Here is a 22,372-nt window from a genome sequence, read left to right as displayed (position 1 = left end):
CCTCCAAGACTCCTGTGTCTGCAGGCCTGGATTCCAGGCAGCTACCAAGCACTCCACTGGCTGTAGCGTCCCATGGGGAGAGCGGGGAATTAGGCTCGGGTTTCAAACACAATCCTGGCTGTTCCTGCCAGTGTTACCATGGTAATAGACAGCCAGACTGACAGTGGTTGTGGGAGCATCAGAAAGATGGAGGGTAGGTCTATACTATGGCGACAGCGCACAATTACACGGGGTAGGTAGGCCAGGCCAGCCCCAGAACGCCAACAGAGGGGTTTTCCCAGTGGCACAGGCACACCACCTTCCCAAGCAATGATAGTGGGGGTCAGGTCAGCACAGCTTGTGTGTTGGGGTGGGGGGACTTTTACAACCCTGACCACTGCAGCTATGTTGACCTGAGGTCATCTCCTCCTCCCCTGCCAAATCCCCATCTTCCTCGCTCCAGCGCCTTTCAGCACACTAGCGGATGGGCATGGGTCAGCAGGCCTGCATGACCATGTCCTGCTCTCCTTTTTCCAGCCCCTCCCCCTGGCTGCATCGTGGGGCCCGCCAGGAATCCCAGGGCTAAGCTGGGGCCGGGGTGGCTCCAGAGCTGGTTAGTCACGCCGACGCAGGCACGTGATCTCTTGAGTTGTGTAAACAGACCCCAGTCATGTCAAGAGTGGCGCACCTCCGTGCCCTGCCCTTCCCCTCCCCAGCGATCAGTTACCTGTGGCCCCCGTGGGCACCCCAGCCTCACATTTCACCTGGGTCACAGCCTTTCCCTGCTGAATAATTCATGGAGCCTGAGTTTCCATGCCCAGATACTGCACCCTCCCCCCCGCCCCGGGTGGAGCAGAGGCTCCTGTTTCTTGCGGGCTTCTCTCCTGCATTCACGCACCCAGCAAAGAAGTGACCCAACCCAAGAGTGTGTGGATGCTTGGTATAAAGCACAGGTAACTCTCCCCCACCCTGCAGTGCTGCAGCTGACGGGGGGACACCCAGCTGTGGCAAATGCAGCCAGGCCATGTGGCACGAGCCCTGACACACACACACACACACACTCGGTGGCACCTAGCTGGGATGCCCCGGTAAAGCCTCTGTTCAAGGCCCGTCTGCCACCATCACATCCCTCTGCGGTCATGTCCCATCCCGGTGCATCACTCATGCTGCAACATGAACGTTGAAACAGCTGAGCTCACCCCAGGGGACAATCTGAGACCTCAGGCCTAGTATATCCCGGGGCACCAGGCACTGGGCTGGCATAGAAGGGGCTCTGCAGGCATCTGACCTGCCAAAGCTCCCTCTCCATTGCCCCCCATGCCCTGTGGCCATTGACAGTCATGCAAAGTCACACCGTGAGCGGGTGGCCTGTTCCCTGCCTCCCACCCCCACAACCCCCTCCCTTCGCTCTAGTATACACAAGGGAACAGGGCAGTGGAGAATGGGCCCCTGATGCACCCAGGGAAATTCAGCCACAGGAGGGAGCATGGTGAAACCGCAGATCCCGGCGGCCTAGCGCGCCTGCTGACTCAGCAAAGTGCTGACAGATAAATTGGGGGTGCAAACACCAAATCAATACCCCTATTGCTGGATGCTGGAGTCTCCATCCAGGGCTAGCACAGGCAGCTGGCGGCATGACCCTTGGCTGGCTGAGTCAGGGAGGAGCCATTGCCCCCCTACAACCCACGCCGGCACTGCCAATCCCCCACTGCACCCGTCCACTCGGTCCAGTCGCACACTGGGCTCCTCCACCAGCCGTAGTTTCCCATTCCTGGCCAGTGGCTGCGTGTGAAACACCTACCTTCCTGCCCTGACCTCTCCCAGAGCAGGGACTGAGCAATGCCCGCCATGGATCTCGGCAACCACATCCGCCCGCGTCCTGTTAATTGACTTCCTGCTGTTTCCACACGGAGCCTCCTCTATATCCATGGCACGGGGACAGGCTGGGACCATTCCCTGCCCACCCCCCGCCAGCCAATCCCTCACTCTGAGGCCAGATCGGAGCCTGCACGTCCTAGAGGGGAAAGGCCCCTAGCCTATTCCCAGACCCCCTGTGCCAGCTAGTCCCTCACCCTGGGGCCAGTTCATGCTCCTAGAGGGGAAAAGCCCCTAGCCCATTCCCAGACCCCCATCCACCAGGTCAGATTCTTCTACTTCTCCCCCTGCTGCCCAACGAGCATTTTCTGCCCCTGGCAGCTCCATCCAGAAACAACCGATCCCCTCCCTGCGGCAGGTGCCCAGATGTTGTCACCCCACACCTGCCCATGTCCTGCTGCCCCCTAGGCTAACTGACTGCCCCCTACCCTACAGCCCCGAGAGGCCGATGGAGCTGGGGCAGAGCTCGCAGAGGAAAAGCCCTGCTCCGGGAGGAGATAGTTGGCTGCGGGTGTGAGAGGAGGTTCCAGACCCCACTAAGGACGTGACTAAATCACTGAGATTTAAAAGGACTAAAGGACCTGAAGAAATCCATCCAGAAAGGCCCCTAGGGAGCAGGCGACCCCACCTCAGAGGGGAGCAGCCTCTGTCATTTCCACCCCCACCGCCGGCAGGGCTGGAAGGTGCAGGAGGAGCCGGTTCCAACCTGACATAGGCCCGGGAACTCCCAACCTGCATGGACAAGCAGCGCTGGGGCGGGAAGGCAGAGCAGGAGGGAGGGAAGGATGGGGCAGGTGGAGCAGATCTATCTGATGCCCCGTGGCACAGCCGTGGGAGGTGTGTGCCTGCCTGGGCAGTGCCTGCTAGGCCAGCATCGTCTGCTATGCCAGCATGCCCTGCCCCCAGTACTGTGCCAGTGCTTTAACCCTGCTGCCAGCCTTCCCCAGCCCAGCTGCCATCAGTGCTGCCCTGGCCTGAGGCATATTCTCACAGGAGTCAGCCAGGTGCAGGGAGGGGAGACGCTCCCATGAGAGGGAGGGAGAAGACACACCATGGCCACCACACACTCCATGCACCCTGCCATGTACACAGTGGACCCACACACCCTGCCATGCGCACATTGTACCTACTTACATGGGCACAGCTACATGCATGCGTGTGTGTGGAGCTGTGCACCTAGATCAGGCTGTGTGGGTGGGTGCACACTCAGAAAAGCTTCCAGGCTGTCAATGGCACAGGGGTTGGAGAGTCACCCTGCCCCAGCCCGCGCAGGTGTGGCCAGCGAAGCTGTGGTGTAGAACCCAGCCCCAGCTGCTGCTCCGGCTCTGTCTCGCTGGGTGGCAGCAGCCTCAGTTTATCCACCCCACTCCCAAAGCAGGCACACCCAGTCATTAGCCAGAACACCCCAGAGCAGCTGCTCCACTCCGCCCGGGGAAGGGAGGGGGCGGCAGAGCCGGGGCAGACCAACATGGGCACTGAGGAAGCTAATGGGGGGGAGAGGAGGAGAAGAGAGGTAAGATGGCAGCAGGGAGTGATTTCACCCCCGACGCCAGGAGAGGCAGCCTTGCCAGCTCTAGGGGGTAGCTGGTGGGATCTACTCCCTGCCACCCGGGGCTGCCCCTCTCCAGAAGTACAGCAAAGGGCATGTGGGTTACAACAGCACAATGCCCACAATATGTGCCAAGCCCCATAGAAGGGACCCTCTCTCCTCATTGCCATGATCTGTCTGACCCCTTCCAACAGCGCAGAGCCCCCCATATCACATCCTATGAGATACCTGGCCAGGGAATGGCACCCCCCCCGCAACACCCTCCCCAGAGTGAGGTCAAGCCATTCCCCTCCCCACAGCTCAGCTTGGCAGGCGACCCCAGGTGCCATTCAAGGCTTCTGTGGGTTTTAGGGCTGCCTGCTGCTGGCCTCGACTCTGGCAGGTCCCAGCCGCTCAGGGCTCGGCCCACCCAATTACCTCATTCAGGTCCCCACAAGGGGAAGGGGGGCAAGGAAGGGCCCGGGGGTGAGGACGGAAAGCAGGCGCAAGCGTGTGAGATCTCAGCACTGCTGCAGGCCTCCAGCCCTCTATTTATACCCAGCCCACAAGCAAGTGTTACTCCGCACAAGGGCTTTCAGTAAGCCAGGAAGAAAGAGCTGGGTGCTTATTTTGGGGACATACGTGAGGACTGGGCTCCCCCCCGCCCGGCACCCCAGCCTGACGTCGGCCTTCACACAGCACCGACAGCCAACAGCCCAGCCACCACCCACGAAACAACTGCCGCTTCCTCCCGTCCACGGCCCAAGAGAGAGCGCAGCACCTGTCAGACACACCTGGCCAAGCACCCCGCTCTGGGGGGAAAAGGCAGGGACCCTGCAGGGAGGGACCGAGCAGGGATGGGAGGCGCAGGGGATGCTGCAGGGAGGGCATGAGGAGGGGAGTAGAGCATTAGAGAGGATGAAGCTGTTGAGCTGGGCCTTTAAAGGGCTTGGTCTTAGCCCCAGCACTTGGTGTGTCAGTTTCCCCTCCCAGTAACTGCCTGGGAACCTCCCAGCTTTACCAAGGGCGAAGCACCTGGAGATCAGAGCGGGGTGGGGCCGGCGCTGGAGCAGCCACCTCCTGGAGATTCTTTGCTCCAGGTGGAAGCTGCGCCCTTCCTGCTCACTTCACTATTTGACCTTCCCCAATGGGAGCGGAGCCACAGATCAGAGACACTAGCACCCCAGCGGGCAGATGGGCACATGCAGCCTCGCCAGTGGGGTTCAGCTCCCCGGCGCCTGGTCTGTCCCCGCTCCCCCGCTTTGTGAAAGCCAGGCTGGTGAAACCTGGCACTGGGCACACCTGGGGCCGACCAGCTCCCCCATGGCTCCCCCCGTGACGTGGCAGCCAGCCAGTTGCCATGGCAACCGCCATCAGCTCTGCGTGTATTTTTTTAACCGGGGCCTCCGTGGGAACCTGGCCGGCTGCCACCTCATTCTGCTCGGGCTTTGTGGCAGGCAGTCCAGCCAGACCGGCAGCCATTTCCTCCTCGCGTCCTTCCCTCCGGCCCCGGGCAGGCCGCTGGGCTCCCGTGGGCGCAGGCCACGCAGCGTCTTTCTGCCCTGTCTTGAGCGGAGCCTGCCACCTCTCCCTCCTCTGAGGAGGGATCATCTCTGGGCGTTTGCTGGTTCCCACTCCCTTGCTCCCATGCCAGCAAGGCACAGAGCAGCCAACCGCTACCAGCGCTTCACCCGCTCCTCCCAGCACACCCCTGCCGTGCCCAGCCAGGGCACCGCCACCGTGGGCCAAGCACCCCTGGGCTCCCACTTACAGCTCTGCTGATGCCCCTCAATCCTGACCCATTCTAGCCCTGGGCTCCTGTCCTCTGCTGCTACCTCTCAGCCTTGGCCAACGGCATCCCTCTACCAGTCCATGCCTAGCTTGCTTTGCACCCCTACCAACGCCCTGCAGCACTGCTCCAGAAAACTCCTGCACTTTCACTCCGGGACCCAGCCAAGCCCCCTTCCCCTGTGGCTTGCTCCAAATTCCAGGCAATGAGATCATGAGCTACTGCAAAAGGCTCCTTAACCCCAATCCACAAGCCCAGTTCTCGCAGCATTTCCCCGCTACATGACTCCGGCAGTTCATATCTTCTGTCTGGTGCTACCCCTGCAGCGCCTCTGCTCTTCTGGTGCACCTCAGTCCTGCCCTACAGCGCATCCTGCCACTCCAGAGCCGCACCCATCCCTGCTGGGCTGACCTGATCCAGATGTTCATGCATCTGTCCAGCCACCCCCAAAGTACTAGCTGGCAGGACACTTCCAAACCCCAATTCGATACCGCCAGCTCCTTGCATGGCAACCTCCTGCATTGGCATGGATGCATCCTAAAGCCCATGCATCAGAAAGGAGGTGATGCCCCTCAATCTTGACCTGCACCATCCCCTAGTGAGAGACCCCCAGCGCCCAGGAGATGCATGGTGATTACAGCAAGGAGCCAGGACTCTTGGGTTCCATCCCCACCTCTGCCTCAACATGTGGCCCTGGACATGTCCCATCACCAATCTCTGCCTTGGTTTCCCCAACTAGATAATCACTCCAACCCAGAGGGTTCCCAAGGTGTTGAGATCATTGACCAAAAGCCATTCTACAAGTGCCAGTCGCTTTGGCAACGGCGCCTGGTCACCCACATCCCTCCCACTTGCCACCGACAAAATCTAGCAGGAAGAGTGGGGAAAAGGAGGAAAAAACCCACAATCTCCTTGCCTTAGCAGCTAAACTGCTGACAGGCCACCAGCCTGCGGCCCTGAAACACTACAGCTCCAGTGCCACCTACAGGCATGGAAAAAAACCAACACCAAGGGAAATCCAGTGACCAGAACCTAGAATCCACGGGAATGGAAAACTGAGAGCATGGCCTTCAGAGCCTCGTATTAATACGATCACAGGCAGACACACACGCAGTGCCCCCAGGTGACGAGCTTCCCTCTCCGTCCCTGCTTTACAGGGCACTTCAAACACCGCCCGGGATTTTCCACTGGCTCCACTCCACCCCAGCGCGGGTTCCCAGGAACAGAGGCCTTCTGTGAAGGTTTATCTCTGTCCCCTGCTGTGTGGACAGGGTGGGGTGTGTGGGTGGAAAGGGGGGAGGCAGTATTTTCCAGTGCTGGAAACAAGGCAGCAAGGCTATGTGGATGGAACAATTAATGAAGCGGAGGTTAATCATTAAAAAAGCCAATGGCCCATGGAATAGCAGAGCCCAGCATTCTCTTTGGAGGAGGAAGTGCCAGAAAACTCATTCAGAGCCACCCAAGGGTGCCTGGGGACACAGATACTGGTTAACACTCTAACCTGGCCTTGCTGTTCTACCACACCGCACACTCGGCCTTCCCAAACACACCAGCTGGCACCATGTTTTGCTACCCCAGAGAACGCAGAGGCCCCGTTACTTGGGCCTTTTGGAGCAGGGCTGTGCTAGCCAGCAGATGAGCTAGGAATTTGCCCTGTGGAGTTACTATGGAAAGCCTCAGCCACGCAAGGGTGGAAGGGCTGGCACTGAGGTGGAAGGTTTGAAGGCAGAGCAGGCTCCTGAGAACAGCATTCCCAGACAGCCCGTCAGCCTCCCGGCCCTCCCTGCTCCACACCTCATCACAGGAGAGGCGCGCCAGTCAGCCAACATTGGACTCAGCTGCACAGGGGAGCAATGGACTGGGGGTGGGGAGGGGGTGTAATAGGCACTCCCCTCAGGGAGGCTACGATCATCATTCAACTGCTCCTGTCCCACACAAGCTATGCAGGCGGCGCTCCCAGTGCTGGTGCACAGACACTGGAGTATGAGTACTACATAAGAATGGCCAGACTGGCTCAGACCAATGGGCCATCTAACCTAGTATCCTGTCTTCCAACACTGGCCTGTACCCAATGCTTCAGAGGGAATAAACAGAAGAGGGCATCTGTTGAGTGATGCATCCCTTTTGTCCAGTCCCAGCTTCTGGCAGTCACAGGTTTAGGGATACCCAGAGCATGGGCCTGCACCCCTGGCCATCTTAGCTAATAGCCATTGATGGGCCTATCCTCCAGGAACTTATTTAGTTCTTTTTTGAACCTTCACAACATCCCCTGGCAATGAGTTCTGCAGGTGGACCCTGTTGCACGAAGTACTGCCTTGTTTGTTTTAAACCTGCTGCCTATTAATTGTCTTGGGTGATCCCTGGTTCTTATGTTACCAGAAGGGGTAAATAACACTTCCTTATTCACTTTCACCAAACCACTCGTAATTTTAGAGACCTCTGTCATATCCCCCCCTCAGTCAATCTTCTAAGCCGAACAGTCTCAGTTTTTTTACTCTCTCCCTGTATGGAAGCCGTTCCATATCCTTTTTCATTTTTTTTGCCCTTCTCTGTACTTTTTCCAGTTCTAAAATATATTTTTGCGACGGGGCAACTGGGTCAGAGAACGTGTCCCCTTCTGAAACATACAAGAATGACAGGACGCTGCAGCATTCAGGGCTAGCACGGAGAGCATGGTGGGTGCAGGGAGAACGTAGAGGAGTCAAATCCAACAGCAACTGGAGAATTCTGCTAAAACCTCTGCAGCCACTGAGCAACGGCTCTGCCTCTTCAGCCTTTTCCCTGCATTGGAAATCTGGGTAGAACCAGGGAAATATCTTCCCCCTTCACCATACTCCCAACTACAGGGGTGGGGAAATCGGGTGCTTTGGAAACATTCCCTAGCAGGATCCACCCCGTTGTAAATTATTCCCTGCAAGAAGAGATGCCAAAACGGCTGTCACCAGGCCCTTAAGAGACGCTGATGTTTCAGTTTCCAACCGTTCCCTCTCCGCTGGCTCCCCCATCCCTGCCCAGCAGACATCCATCTGGCTGAGATATGCAAGTCATGACCGAAAGCCCCTAATGGAAATAAATGACATGCTCTCCTCGCTGCTCCAGCATGCAATAAATTCCTCCCCAGCCACCCCACCCCCACCACTCAGGCTTTTTTCCAGTCAGTCCTTCACTCCTCATTAACATTCCCCTTTCATGCCCACCCAGGGCCAGAAAAGCCCCCAAGGCAAAGAAATTCCAACCGGCCCCATAACAATGCTTTTCATCTATCCACACCACAGTGCTCTACAATCTTTTACAGATGAGGAAACTGAGGCAGAGCAGGGACATGACTTGCCCAAAGTCACACAGCTGGCCAGAGGCAAGACTAGAACGCAGGTCTTCCAAGTCCCAGTTCAGTGCCCTAGCCCTTGGGCCACACTGCCTGACAGAAAGAGGTGCCCCTTTTCTCCCTTGGACCAGCCCCTTGTACTCATGCCCATCCCAGGAGAAGCTGAGCCATACTTTGCTGGAGTTAGAGCGATCCTAAGCACCTTGGCTGAGTTACCTCCTGCCTTCCTAGAAGTAAAGGTGTCCCATATCCCCAGCCCCAGCCAGGAGCTGACCCCTTCAAAGCAAGGTGCCACCGCTTCTAACAGAGACTCCTGAGCTTTTCCTTAGCATGGATCACATTGTCCTGGCCAAGGTGTCTCATGGGCACCCCAGCACTTGTCTCCATGGGGAAGGAGTTATCCTTGAATTCAAGTCAGCAGCAGGAAATTAAAAGAACCATGAACGTGCTGGGCCCACCACAAAGGGCCTTTTGCCCCCACTTCTCCCTGTCCCATGATCCAAACATGTACAAGGAAGGAGATTTTAAATTCCCTGCTATGCCCCCGATCAGTTTAGACTCCAAAGCACTAGGGCAGGTTATTTTAGTTTGGGTAAGATACAAGCGAGATCACTGAGCAGAGCAAATCAGCTGTAGCTTCCAGGAAGCAGCAGACAGAGCTGCGGCAGCAAAAGGATAGGACAGATGCTGACTTCCTACGTGGGCAGAAGGCTCAGCTCAGAATAAGCTGGGGGACAGGATAACATTGCTATATACATAACAATCCTGGCAATCAGTTCTGATGGGGAAGGACAGACAGGTTAGCAGAGCCTGGGCGAGGGGGGTAGCAGGCTATGGGAGAAGGGGCAGAAGGACTGGGGGACACTTTTGCAAGATGTACGGTGACCAGCTTATGGGAAGGCAGCTTCCAGCACTGCTCGCAGGGGACAGTAGTGAGCAAGGTGGGATGTACACACCATGTGACCCCAGTATTTCTGGACAACCCAGAGAGCACACACATCTAGTACTGCTCTAAGGGATGAGTGCCTTCCAGCCCCCATGCAGCACAAGCCAATGTTTACCAGGGCAGCCCCTATATCACGGTGCACTAAAATCCTAACGACCACACACCCGGAGCAAGGAGTTTGGACTACCAGAGAAGTTCTCAGCTTCCCCTCTTCATTGTCAGTCATCGCAGAGGGATCTAGGGCCTGGCTGGTCAGATTCCTGGGAGGGTATAGCTGGCCTGATAAGATGAATGGAGCAAGTCGCAGCTGCCCAGAACCACAATCTGCGGAGACTACAATTCCCAGCATCCACCACTTTACATAAGAGAAGGGCAAGTGCAGAAGTGGACACTGACCATCCTTTGCCATAAAGAGAGGTGCATACCTCTCTGCGTCTCTATCTCAGACAGCCCCTGTGCCTGCCATCACTCTGCACCTTTGCCATTGCTAGCCAAAGCTGGCAAGAGACGCCCTGAATAGCTAGAGGGGTTGCTGACGGAGACACTTTTCCGGTCCTAAAAATAGCAGCTGGCCGTTTCCACAGCTTCCCGGCCTCACCAACGCTCTTCCATTAGACGGAAAATAAAAAAAAAAAGCCACCTTCCGCTGGAAGGAGAGATGCAGGCATGCGTCAAGCCAGGCACACACAAGCCACAAATAGAAGCAGGGGAGAGAGCATGGAAGAGGAATCAAAGCGGTTCCAGCCCCAGTTACTCCTGAGACATTTTAATTAGCACTCGTTCTGACTTTGAGGCTTTGCTTATGCACAGCGCAATGCCTGACCTTTAAAAGGAGGAGCGAAAGGGAAGGGAAAACGCACTGTAGCAGCACAGGGAAGTCAGCAGAGCTCCAAATAAGCTCTGCGACAAGGAGCGTTTAGAGGCTTTTAATAAATGACAGTGAGGAATTTAACACCATCGGCACTATTTCTGATTAGGGGGGAAAAAAAGAGGAGGGAGGGGGAGGAGAAGAGGCGGCAGTGCTGAAAATAACCATGTTACACTCAGGTGGCATTACTGCACGGAGCGACGGGGGTGGGGGGGGCACACCGCAAGGAGGGGAGTGAGATGATAACTCTGCTGCTCACTGACCTTTCCTAGAGTCTCAGCCAATGGTGATCACCAGTCACATGAGTTGGATAGTCTCCAGTGGGTGCCAAAAGACTGAGAAACGGTGATGAAAGCACAGGAAGAGGGACAGCCGACCGTGTGGGTGTCCTTGGCCAAGTCACTCCACTCTCCGTGCCTCAAGTGGGCTTCAGGATACCCCATGACCGCCCAGGAGGTGGTGAGGCCCCACTGAGAGGGCTTTGCGATCCTCCCACCTAAAGAGCTAGGAGGTCAGTATCAGATTAAGACCCTGGAGGCAGATGGTGCCATTTGTGAGACACGCTTCCTAGCACAGGCTCTGGGACAGGAAGGAGGAGAACCAGATTTTCCTCTCTGTTCCAGCCCACTCCTCCCCCTAGGTGATGCTCATCTTCTCTGACATTTGAGGAGGCAGGTGGGGATTAGCTAGCCCTCAGGGGGAGACACTAAGCAGCTCACTCCTACTCCCAGCTGGAAGGCTGAGCACAGCCCCAACCCAGCCTCAGACACTGGCCCGAGCTAAGGAGCCTTCACCAATATTAGGGTAAAAAATCTCAGGGACAGGCCACAGCCAACGGCCATCCCAAAACATGTAAATATATTGTGTACTCCCAGGCCATTCAGGAAGGATCTCTCCCCCTCTCCCAACCTGGGAATGAAGCCAGCACAGAGCTCCATGTTGGGAGGATTGGGAAGATCTTGTCTCACTTGCAGGAAGTCTGGTGTCCAGGGACGATGGAGCAGCACGCTCCAGGGAGGGGATCAGACAGTTTCTGGGAAGCAGCACGCTCCTCCCAGAAATGCAGACAGTAGCATGGGCACTGACGGGAATCCCTGCAGGCACATGCAGCAGACCAGTTCACAGGGAGAGCTGAGGTGGGAGATGAGCAGTGTTATGGTTCTAACTCCCTGCAAGCCATCACTAAGCAGGAGGAGATAGGATCCGAGTCTGAGGGTACGTCTACACTGCGCAGTTGTTGCCAAAACGTTTGTCTTTCGCGGGTACTTAAAAAAGCCCCCCCCGCAAAAGACAAAAGTTTTGCCGACGGAAGCGACAGTGTGACCACTCTCCTGCTGACAAAGCTTATGCCACTCGCGGGGCTGGAAGTATTTTGTCTGCAAAAGTGTCGAGACAGCCTTGTCAGTAAAAGCTGCCTGGTGTAGCCAAGCCCTAAGGCTGCCCCACTGTGCCATTGGCACAGCACTAATCCTTCCATTCAGGCAGACGGTTCCACACGCTGGTGCCAGAGAGTGAAGAACGTGACTTAGAAGAAACCTTCAGCATGGTTCTCCACGGAGATGCAACCGACTAAGGGGACCCCTTATAACCCTACATGTCTGGGGCGACCGCTCCCAGCTTCACCCAGGCTGACCACAGCTGGGACAGGAACATCCCCACAATCGGCACGTCACCTGCAGAGGAGCACTGTGCAAACCATGGGCTCCGCTCCACAGTCTGAACCTGCCTCAGAAGAAGGTCACACCCAGCAAGTTGGGGCTTTTGTTTTCTTTAATTGATCAAAGCGAATCTGTCTCATGCCATCTGTACAAACGGGTGGTGAGGGAAGGGGAGCCGGGCCCAGCCCCAGTCCATGGCTTCTGCATGTCGACAACAGAATCCCTGCAATACACACAAGTGGAAAGGTTTGGAAAGGATCCAGGCTCAGGGAGCAATGGGGAAGCCTTGGAGGTTGTTCATGGTGGAGGGGCATTTTGGGGCCTGTTTGAAACAAGGCACTGAGGACCACAAGCACCCTTGAGAGCCCCAGGAGAGCGGACAAGGAGCAAACCGGCCCTACAGACCAAGCTCTTTGCTCATCCATGAAGATGACCAGGGGCTAACAGCTGGGTAGCCTGCCCTTATACCCACTCAGGTGGTCTCTGGGGCTGCCAGTGCAGCCCCTTTCAAACCCAGCAGGAACTCAGCCAAGCACCAAGGCCCAGCATGCCATATGCTGCGAGGATCAGGCACTGAGCAGCACCAGAGACAGGAGCAATTGGTTCTCACTGAGGAGATCAGTGTCAAAATAGGGGGAGAGGGGGCATGTGTAGCTATTTAGCTTAAGATGGGCAGCCTGCCATACACCCCACCTGTAAGTCAGACTCCCACTACCACCCCAGCCCTGAATTTGCCCTGCCGGGTCTGAGGCTGTATCCGAAGCCTTCAGACCCCACAGTGAAGTCTGTTAATAGCAGTGACATATTAACCAGAGTGCCACTAAAAAGCGGAGACTCCAGCTTGGGCCAGGAACCGACTGTGTCCAGGCATTAGCCACCTTCTAGCAATTTGCTAACCAGGCACCCCTCCTGCCCTGCAGCTGAGATCAGAGACTGACCTGGCCCATGCTGCCATCTAATGGCAGCGGTCCGCTATGACAGGGGCATACCCCCAACTGCCTTATTTGTGTCTGCCTCTGGTTGTTCACAGAGGGCCAGGGCTGCAAGTGGGTTCCCTCCTCCATCAGGGCAGTCAGGGAAGCTTGGCTGTCGAGCCCTGCGCAGCCTCAGCCCTTCTAGATGGGGCTTCAAAGAGGGCGGAGCTAACAGCAAAGATCGGCAGCTCCCCACCAGGCCATGGTACAGAAGATGCTTTACCCTAATTACTCCAGGGCTTTCACAAGGGCCTCAGTGGCTTCCACGTTAATCTGGGCTTCTACTTTAGCTGTTTCATCAGGTGCTGCAGCCAGCTGGGACAAGGCCTTATCCAGATTCGACCTAGCAGTCTGTAAACACACAAGCAAGGGGGAGAGCGGTCACCAGGGATTAGGAGCAGGAAAATACGTCAGAGCACAGCTGGGTCCGGCACCGCCGGGGATTCTGGTGCTGGAACAGCTACACCCTGAAGTGCACCGCTGAGCTGAGCAGGTGGCTGTTACTACGGGGGCTGGACTTAATGAGCTGGGCCCCACACGGGCACTGGGTGCCAGGGTGGGGTGGTCAGGGACACCCCTATGCCACATGCTGCTCATTCAAGTCAAGCCCCTTTTCAAGCCCACAGTACCTACAAGAACAAATTTGTCTTGGCAGAGGCCAGTGAGACAGACCAAGTGACCTTCTCAGCCAGGGGCATTGCCTGGGGTGTCCCAGGGCAGAGAATAGACAGGACCTGCTGCCCCAGGTCAGCCAGCCAGGCCCCTTTGCCCAGGGCAGCTGTCACTTTAAAAGAGTCGGTAGAGCTGCAGTAACAAACCGCTCTTAGAGGGTAAGGCGTACTCAGCGACGCCACAGTAGGCAACTGCTGAGCCAGCAGCACTAAAAGCCTTCGTGGGAGGGCACCAGAGAGGCTTGTCCTTGGAAGCTGGAGCAACCCCCAGCAGCTCAATTTTGCAGCCTTTGCAGTGTAGGCCCGTCCTTCACATCGGCACTCATCCATATGCAGGGTGCGTACAGAGGCTTGTTCTGTGGGCCTGAGGCCAGCCTGGGTATTTGGACAGCCCACTGAAGGGCCCCATGGTTAAAAGAGGGGCCCCCAAGACTTCGAAGCAGGTGTGGAGTAGCGAAAGACCACTAAACACTCCAGGACAAAGGGATGCAGCCTGCAGGGAGGGCTTAACTCAGCTTCTTTCCCCTGTATCCTTTAAAGGAAGGTTTAACTCTATGATCCTGGGCAGTGGGTGGAAAGCTCAGGGTCAGGAAACAGACCTTGATCTGGGAAAGCCTTCCTCAGCCACAGGAAGCTCCTGAGACAGGCAGCCCACACAGGAGGAATAAGGAGTGAATCTCCCACAGAAGATCTCAGCTTTGCTCTGCTAGCAAGCAGGGCCCAGCCCTGCCACCCAGCGCAGGCAGGTGACCGCAGGGTACTCACAGCAAGATCCAGCATGTCCAAAGTGGCCACCTCTTCTGCCAGCAGCTGTACCGAGGAGTCAGCATTGACTGTGATGGAGCCACTGCTCACTGCAAACACAACAGCAGGGGGACTGAGTCAGCGGGTGCAGTGGGCAGCCCACGGGCCCCAGGTACAGGGCAGGGCTGTGAGCTAAGCCTGGTTTGTGGGGCCAGGTCATATGATAACAGTGGTGGGAAGGAGTCACAATGGCTGGTACCCCCATCTCTAGTGGAGCTTATGCATTCTTAGCCGTCCCCCGCAAGCAGCACTGCGAGGTCAGGTCTGTTGTCAGCTCTCACTGCTCCAGGTGTCAGGTGCTCTAGTCACCGGACAGACGACCTGGACCTGCCAGGGGACTGGCACATGCTCCAATGGTGAATCTTCACTTGCCACTCACCCAGTTGTAAGACTCCTATAGCACCCTCCAGCTGAACACCTCAATGCACTTTGCAGAGGTTTTGTAAGCCTGCCAGACTCCCTCCGCAGCCCCAGGAAGGATGGATTATCCCCATTTTACTGACCGGAGGGCTGAGGCAGAGAGATGATGTGACCTGCCCAGACTCACACAGTGCTAGAGCCATAAACAGGACTCAGGAGCCCAGATTCCCAATCCTCCATCCATTGGACAATAGCCCCCTCCCAGACCCACAGACAGAACCCCGGAGTCCAGGCTCCCAGGATCAAGGGTGAAGCAAAGATTCTCCCCCACCGTAACCCTGAAGGGGAGTCCTTTCCAGGCAACAATTCCTCCCTGCTGCCTCCTCTCATGCTTTCAGGTCCCCACCCAGCTTCACACACCAAAGTACTTGGTCGCTGTGCCGTCCTCGGCAAAGACCGTCACAACTCCAGGTTTCAGGACCTGCAGGGTGGGAACGTGAGATGCCAAGATGCCGAAGGAGCCGCTCAGCGTGGGGACGTCCACCTGCTTCACGGTGGCACCATTGTACAACACCTGAGAGAGGGGAAGGGTAGTTGGGAGCAGTTCTCTACCCCGACAGCAGGAGGCAGTACCAGGCAAGGGTCCCTCCCATCCTGCAGTTCACTGGCAGAGCAAGGGCCAGAAGGGACCCAGGGAATCCGCTCTCACAACATGGGCACGACCTGCTGAGTTAACAGAATCCCTGCCCTGCCCTCCCAGGCTGAAGGGGCAAGTAGGTTCAGTGTCAGCATACAGCCAGAACGCTTCAGAAGGGTGGGACTCGGGAGGTGGGGAGGGAGTGGGCCTGGCAAACAGTGACTGTGAAAGCGCTCCGAGCGCAGGGGGGTGGCCTGAGGAGTCATGGAGTCAGGAGTGGGCGAGAGAGACAAAGGGAGTGGTGTGGAGAAGCTTGGGAAGAACGTAGGGAGCCCTTAACGTGAACCCTAGCCGAGGAGGCTGATAGGAGAGAGATAGTGAGGCAGGCTCCTCACAAGCTTCCCACGCAGCTCTGCCAATGCAGCACAAGTCCTGCCTTGCAGTGCTAGTGCTCTGTTCCAGCCCTGGGCACCCCCCCCCCGCCCCAGCGCTCTGCCCGTGCAACCTCAGACCTGAACTGCAACACCCCTGCTGGCTCAACACTTGGGCTCCCACTCCGCTCCATCCATGCAGCTCAATCCTAACCTGCAGCACCCCTTGCTAGTCCAGCTCCAGGACACCCCTCCCACAACTCTGCCAGTGCACCTCAATGCCAACCCACAGCACCGCAGTTAGCCCAGTCCTGAAGCCCCATGATAACCCTGGGCACCTCCGTAGCAGGAGACGCAAGTCATGCCAACACATTCACAAAGAGGAATCTGACAGACCAAACATCTTGCTTGCGAGCCAACCCTGACCACACAGGTACAGGGAAAACAGCAGCCACAGCAGCTCCACAAAGGCAGGACGGGAGCGTCAGGAATGCTGAACGTAAGGGGTGTGGCAGAGTGGAGAAGTGTGGGTGCAGAGCTGACATAGCAGGGGGTGCTGCAGGGTCGAGAAGGTACTTAGGCTGTAAGATCCTCAGGGAGGAGCTCACCTGTTCATTGTGTGTGTGCAGTGCCCCAAATCCTGGGGTCCTGATCTATGCCTGGGGTCCCCAGTGCTACTGCAGCACAAACGAACAACAGAGCTGGGGAGCTTAGAACTGGGTGTTGCAGGGTCAGGTTAAGGTGCACTGGCTGAGCTGCACGGGGGCCCCAGGATCAGGCTAGGGGTTCAGGCTCAGGACTGAAGAGCACTAGCAAAGCAGCCTGGAAGATTAGGCCATAATCTGATAATCCAGTGTATTCTGTCTGAACTGCTGTGTCCGTCTCTTAAAATAAAAAGATTTCTAAATCCCTTCCATCCCCAATGGCTGCGCCTTTGGGCCTGATCCCTGCCTTCCCCCCTGCTTGCACTGGGCAGCCAGGGCAGATAGTTTGTCCAGCACCTACTCAGGCATTTCTCCCCCTTTAGCAGAGATCTTGTGCTGGATTTAAACAGGCTGTGAACAATGTTTCTCTACCAGTTGGACACTTGTCAGGGTCTGTTATCACTATGTAACAATCCACAAACAGAGGTTAGCTGCATAAATGGCATTTCATGGCTCCCATCAGAGCCTCGGGAAGCCCCCCCCCCCCCCCCAAACCCTGCGAGAGCCCCTTGCCCTCACAGGGCTGGCACCACATCAAGCTTCAGAGGGACCAGACACAAAAAAAGTTGGCATCATACAACACCAGGATATAACATTCATGAAACCACCTGCATTTAATGGTTCTAGAGCCTCCTGCCTGCCGTGGAATGAGCTGTACAGTCAGACAGACACTGGGCCAAGGAGAGGTGCCCTGCACCATGCTCTGAAGGTCACTACACCCAGGCTCCTGATTGTGTGTGTGTCAGAATTCCACAGGTGGGGACTCTTCCTTGCCATCCCCACATGGCACAGCCCTCGAACACTCTAGGATGGGGCTGTATGTTCAGGCACAGGTCTAACTGGCCCATATCAGCACCCTACAAAGAACACCCCTGTGCCACACCCCTGGTGCCCCCCAGGCCCGGCCTAGGACCCCCCCCACACCCCTGGTGCCCCCCTAGGCCCGGCCTAGGACCCCCCCACCACACACCCCCCTGGTGCCCCCCAGGCCCGGCCTAGGACCCCCCCACCACACACCCCCCTGGTGTCCCCCAGGCCCGGCCTAGGACCCCCCCCCCACACCCCTGGTGCCCCCCTAGGCCCGGCCTAGGACCTCCCCCACACACAGACTCCTGGTGCCCCCCAGGCCCGGCCTAGGACCTCCCCCCCACACACACTCCTGGTGCCCCCCAGGCCCAGCCTAGGACACCCCCCCACACACACCCCTGGTGCCCCCCAGGCCCGCCCTAGGACCCCCCCCCACCTCCCTGGTGCCCCCCTAGGCCCGGCCTAGGACCCCCCCACCACACACCCCCCTGGTGCCCCCCAGGCCCGGCCTAGGACCCCCCCCACACCCCTGGTGCCCCCCTAGGCCCGGCCTAGGACTCCCCCCCACACACACCCCTGGTGCCCCCAGGCCCGGCCTAGGACTCCCCCACACACACACCCCTGGTGCCCCCCAGGCCCGGCCTAGGACCCCCCCCCACCACACCCCCCCCTGGTGCCCCCCAGGCCCGGCCTAGGACTCCCCCCCACACACACCCCTGGTGCCCCCCAGGCCCGCCCTAGGACCCCCCCCCACCTCCCTGGTGCCCCCCTAGGCCCGGCCTAGGACCCCCCCCACCACACACCCCCCTGGTGCCCCCCAGGCCCGGCCTAGGACCCCCCCCCACACCCCTGGTGCCCCCCTAGGCCCGGCCTAGGACTCCCCCCCACACACACCCCTGGTGCCCCCAGGCCCGGCCTAGGACTCCCCCCCACACACACCCCTGGTGCCCCCCAGGCCCGGCCTAGGACCCCCCCCACCACACCCCCCCCTGGTGCCCCCCAGGCCCGGCCTAGGACTCCCCCCCACACACACCCCTGGTGCCCCCCAGGCCCGGCCTAGGACACCCCCCCACACACACCCCTGGTGCCCCCAGGCCCGGCCTAGGACCCCCCCACACACACCCCCCTGGTGCCCCCCCAGGCCCGGCCCAGGACCCCCCCCACACACACCCCCCTCGTGCCCCCCCAGGCCCGGCCTAGGACCCCCCCACACACACCCTTGGTGCCCCCCCAGGCCCGGCCTAGGACCCCCCCACACACACACCCCTGGTGCCCCCACGCCCGGCCTAGGACCCCCCCCACCACACACCCCTGGTGCCCCCCAGGCCCGGCCTAGGACCCCCCCACCACACACCCCCCTGGTGCCCCCCAGGCCCGGCCTAGGACCCCCCCCCCACACCCCTGGTGCCCCCCAGGCCCAGCCTAGGACCCCCCCCCCACACCCCTGGTGCCCCCCAGGCCCAGCCTAGGACACCCCCCCACACACACCCCTGGTGCCCCCCAGGCCCGCCCTAGGACCCCCCCCCACCCCCCTGGTGCCCCCCTAGGCCCGGCCTAGGACCCCCCCACCACACACCCCCCTGGTGCCCCCCAGGCCCGGCCTAGGACCCCCCCACACACCCCTGGTGCCCCCCTAGGCCCGGCCTAGGACTCCCCCCCACACACACCCCTGGTGCCCCCAGGCCCGGCCTAGGACCCCCCCCCACACCCCTGGTGCCCCCCTAGGCCCGGCCTAGGACTCCCCCCCACACACACCCCTGGTGCCCCCAGGCCCGGCCTAGGACTCCCCCCCACACACACCCCTGGTGCCCCCCAGGCCCGGCCTAGGACCCCCCCCCCCCCCACCCCCCCCGGTGCCCCCCAGGCCCGGCCTAGGACTCCCCCCCACACACACCCCTGGTGCCCCCCAGGCCCGGCCTAGGACACCCCCCCACACACACCCCTGGTGCCCCCACGCCCGGCCTAGGACCCCCCACACACACCCCCCTCGTGCCCCCCCAGGCCCGGCCCAGGACCCCCCCACATACACCCTTGGTGCCCCCCAGGCCCGGCCTAGGACCCCCCCACACACACCCTTGGTGCCCCCCCAGGCCCGGCCTAGGACCCCCCCACACACACACCCCTGGTGCCCCCACGCCCGGCCTAGGACCCCCCACACACACCCCCCTCGTGCCCCCCCAGGCCCGGCCTAGGACACCCCCACCACACACCCCTGGTGCCCCCAGGCCCGGCCTAGGACCCCCCCCCCACACACACCCCTGGTGCCCCCAGGCCCAGCCTAGGACCCCCCCACCACACACACACCTGGTGCCCCCCAGGCCCGGCCTAGGACCCCCCCCACCACACACACACCTGGTGCCCCCCAGGCCCGGCCTAGGACCCCCCCACCACACACACCCCTGGTGCCCCCCAGGCCCGGCCTAGGACCCCCCCCACACACACACCCCTGGTGCCCCCAGGCCCGGCCTAGGACCCCCCCACCACACACACCCCTGGTGCCCCCCAGGCCCGGCCTAGGACCCCCCCCCCACACACACCCCTGGTGCCCCCAGGCCCGGCCTAGGACCCCCACACACACACACTCCTGGTGCCCCCCAGGCCCGGCCTAGGACCCCCCCACCACACACACCCCTGGTGCCCCCCAGGCCCGGCCTAGGACCCCCCCACACACACCCCTGGTGCCCCCCAGGCCCGGCCTAGGACCCCCCCCCACACCCCTGGTGCCCCCCAGGCCCAGCCTAGGACACCCCCCCACACACACCCCCCTGGTGCCCCCAGGCCCGGCCTAGGACCCCCCCACCACACACACCCCTGGTGCCCCCAGGCCCGGCCTAGGACCCCCCCACCACACACCCCCCTGGTGCCCCCCAGGCCCGGCCTAGGACCCCCCCCACACACCCCTGGTGCCCCCCAGGCCCGGCCTAGGACCCCCCCACCACACACCCCCCTGGTGCCCCCAGGCCCGGCCTAGGACCCCCCCCACCACACACACCCCTGGTGCCCCCAGGCCCGGCCTAGGACCCCCCCACCACACACACCCCTGGTGCCCCCCAGGCCCGGCCTAGGACCCCCCCCACCACACACACCCCTGGTGCCCCCCAGGCCCGGCCTAGGACCCCCCCCACCACACACACCCCTGGTGCCCCCCAGGCCCGGCCTAGGACCCCCCCCACCACACACACTCCTGGTGCCCCCAGGCCCGGCCTAGGACCCCACACACACACCCCCCTGGTGCCCCCAGGCCCGGCCCAGGACCCCTCGTGCCCCCCGGCACCTGCGTGGGCGAGGCGAAGGTGAAGCACATCTGGGCCGGGCCGGCGGCCGCCTCGGCGTAGGAGCGAGCCGGGGCCCGGAGGCCGGGCAGGCGCAGGGCGCGGGGCCCGAGGGCCAGGAGGCGGCGAGCGGGCAGCATGGCGGGGCCGGGGCGGGCGCGGAGCGGGCAGGCCACCAAGGGCAACGGGGCCAGCGCGGGGCACCCTGGGAAACGAACGGACTGCAACTCCCACAATGCACCGCGCGGCGGGCCGCAAGAGCTCGTGGGAATCGCAGGCCTGATCGCGCTAGAGACCACAAATCCCATAAGGCACCAGGGCAAGCTGGGGGAGGGAACTGTAGCCGCGAAGTCTCATGGGAATTGTAGTCCTGCCTGAAGGCGGCACAAACTACAAATCCCATGATGCACCAAGGAAGGGGCCTGCAGCCGCGAGGCCTCGTGGGAATTGAAGTACTTACCAAAATAAAACTGAGGCTATGAATCCCACAATGCACTGGGGCAGGTCTCCGCGTCCTCTAGGACTCTTGGGAGTTGTAGTTTTTTCTCCTGCGTCCGACTGTTTACTTCCCACCTGTTTGTTTATTGTAGGGTCTTTTTTCTCCTATCTCCCCAACAAAACCACTCCATTGTATTTATGACCAGTGCTTCTTGTCCTAGCACACCTCATCACTCGGTGGGTAGCTGCATGCATGAGGCCAGATTCATGCAGAGCGGATCCCGTTTTATTAATAAAAGCAGGTATTGGAGTTATGTATAAAGAAATTCTGTGACTTACAGCCATGTAACAGGACTCAGCCAGCTTGCCCTGGCCCTGCCAACTCTCTTGGGAGAGAAAGTCCTTATGTCATTGTTTTGCATTCATTTTTAGGCAGTGTTAATAATAATAATGTAATTAATTAATAAATATACTTAGCTCATGTCCAGTGCTTTTCATCTTTAGCTCTCAAAGCCCTTTACAGAGGAAGTCAGTCAGTATCACTATCCCCATATTATGGATGTGAAACCAAGGCACAGAGAGACAATGACTTGCCCAAAGAAAAGTATCTCCCTCTTGTGAGGAAAGCTTTTCAGTTTTCTTTTCCCTGTAGCTTGTGTGTGTGTGTGTGTCTGTAGGACACATAACATCCCTCCGGCATATTTAAACCTCACTGTTTCTGTCTCTTACATCACAACAGCCTTGAAACGCAGCCTCCCATAACCAAAAAAGTGCAGCGGGAGAAAAATTGTTTAGTTTAAACTTCACCATTCCTTTGCTATTGGTCCAATATTCTCTGGAGCCACCATGGCACTAACGGTGCCTTGAGACTCAGCAGCTGCCATCTATCTGTTCAGAAACAGCCACACAGGGACTGTGCTGTGTGCATGTTATCAGCTCTCAGCATGGAGGCCTGAGAAATAGCAGTCTTTATGCCCAATTTGGAATCATGATAGAATGAATGGAGGGGAATGTGAAGAGGGCCTCACAAGGATAGTGTGTGTGTGTGTTACCTTGCAGTGTATACACAACCACCCCATGGCACCAGAAGAGGGCACTCCATGCATGGAGATACAATCCATTCAATCTTCTTGCCCAGTGCCAGGTATTTTCATACACCACAAGGAAATATTAACCGGAAAAGCTCCATCTTTAAAAGGAAACCCAGTTTACCCATGCATGACTGACTGATGGGAGTGTTTGAGGGCATGTCTCTAGGTATGAAGGAATCATAGACGAATCATAGAAGATTAGGGCTGGAAGAGACCTCAAGAGGTCATCTAGTCCAACCTCCTGCTCAAAGCAGGACCAACCCCAACTAAATCAT

General features: G+C 59.2%; 1 protein-coding gene across 1 annotated transcript; it reads right to left on the bottom strand.

Annotated features, from left to right (window-relative positions):
* Window positions 1–12,062: 12,062 nt before the first annotated feature.
* ATP5F1D (ATP synthase F1 subunit delta) lies at window positions 12,063–20,765 on the bottom strand. Its single transcript, XM_050933968.1, has 5 exons — window positions 20,571–20,765; window positions 15,198–15,351; window positions 14,379–14,467; window positions 13,166–13,293; window positions 12,063–12,191 (listed from the first exon to the last, which is right to left on the bottom strand). Exons 1-4 carry the CDS (start codon window positions 20,706–20,708, stop codon window positions 13,171–13,173), a joined length of 504 nt encoding a protein of 167 aa, XP_050789925.1. The 5' UTR covers window positions 20,709–20,765; the 3' UTR covers window positions 12,063–12,191; window positions 13,166–13,170.
* Window positions 20,766–22,372: the final 1,607 nt, after the last annotated feature.

Source organism: Gopherus flavomarginatus, chromosome 24 (genome assembly GCF_025201925.1).
Source record: "Gopherus flavomarginatus isolate rGopFla2 chromosome 24, rGopFla2.mat.asm, whole genome shotgun sequence".
Taxonomy (NCBI): domain Eukaryota; kingdom Metazoa; phylum Chordata; order Testudines; family Testudinidae; genus Gopherus; species Gopherus flavomarginatus.
The sequence above is the reverse complement of the archived record's forward strand: the minus strand, read 5'-3'. Positions and strand labels throughout refer to the sequence as shown.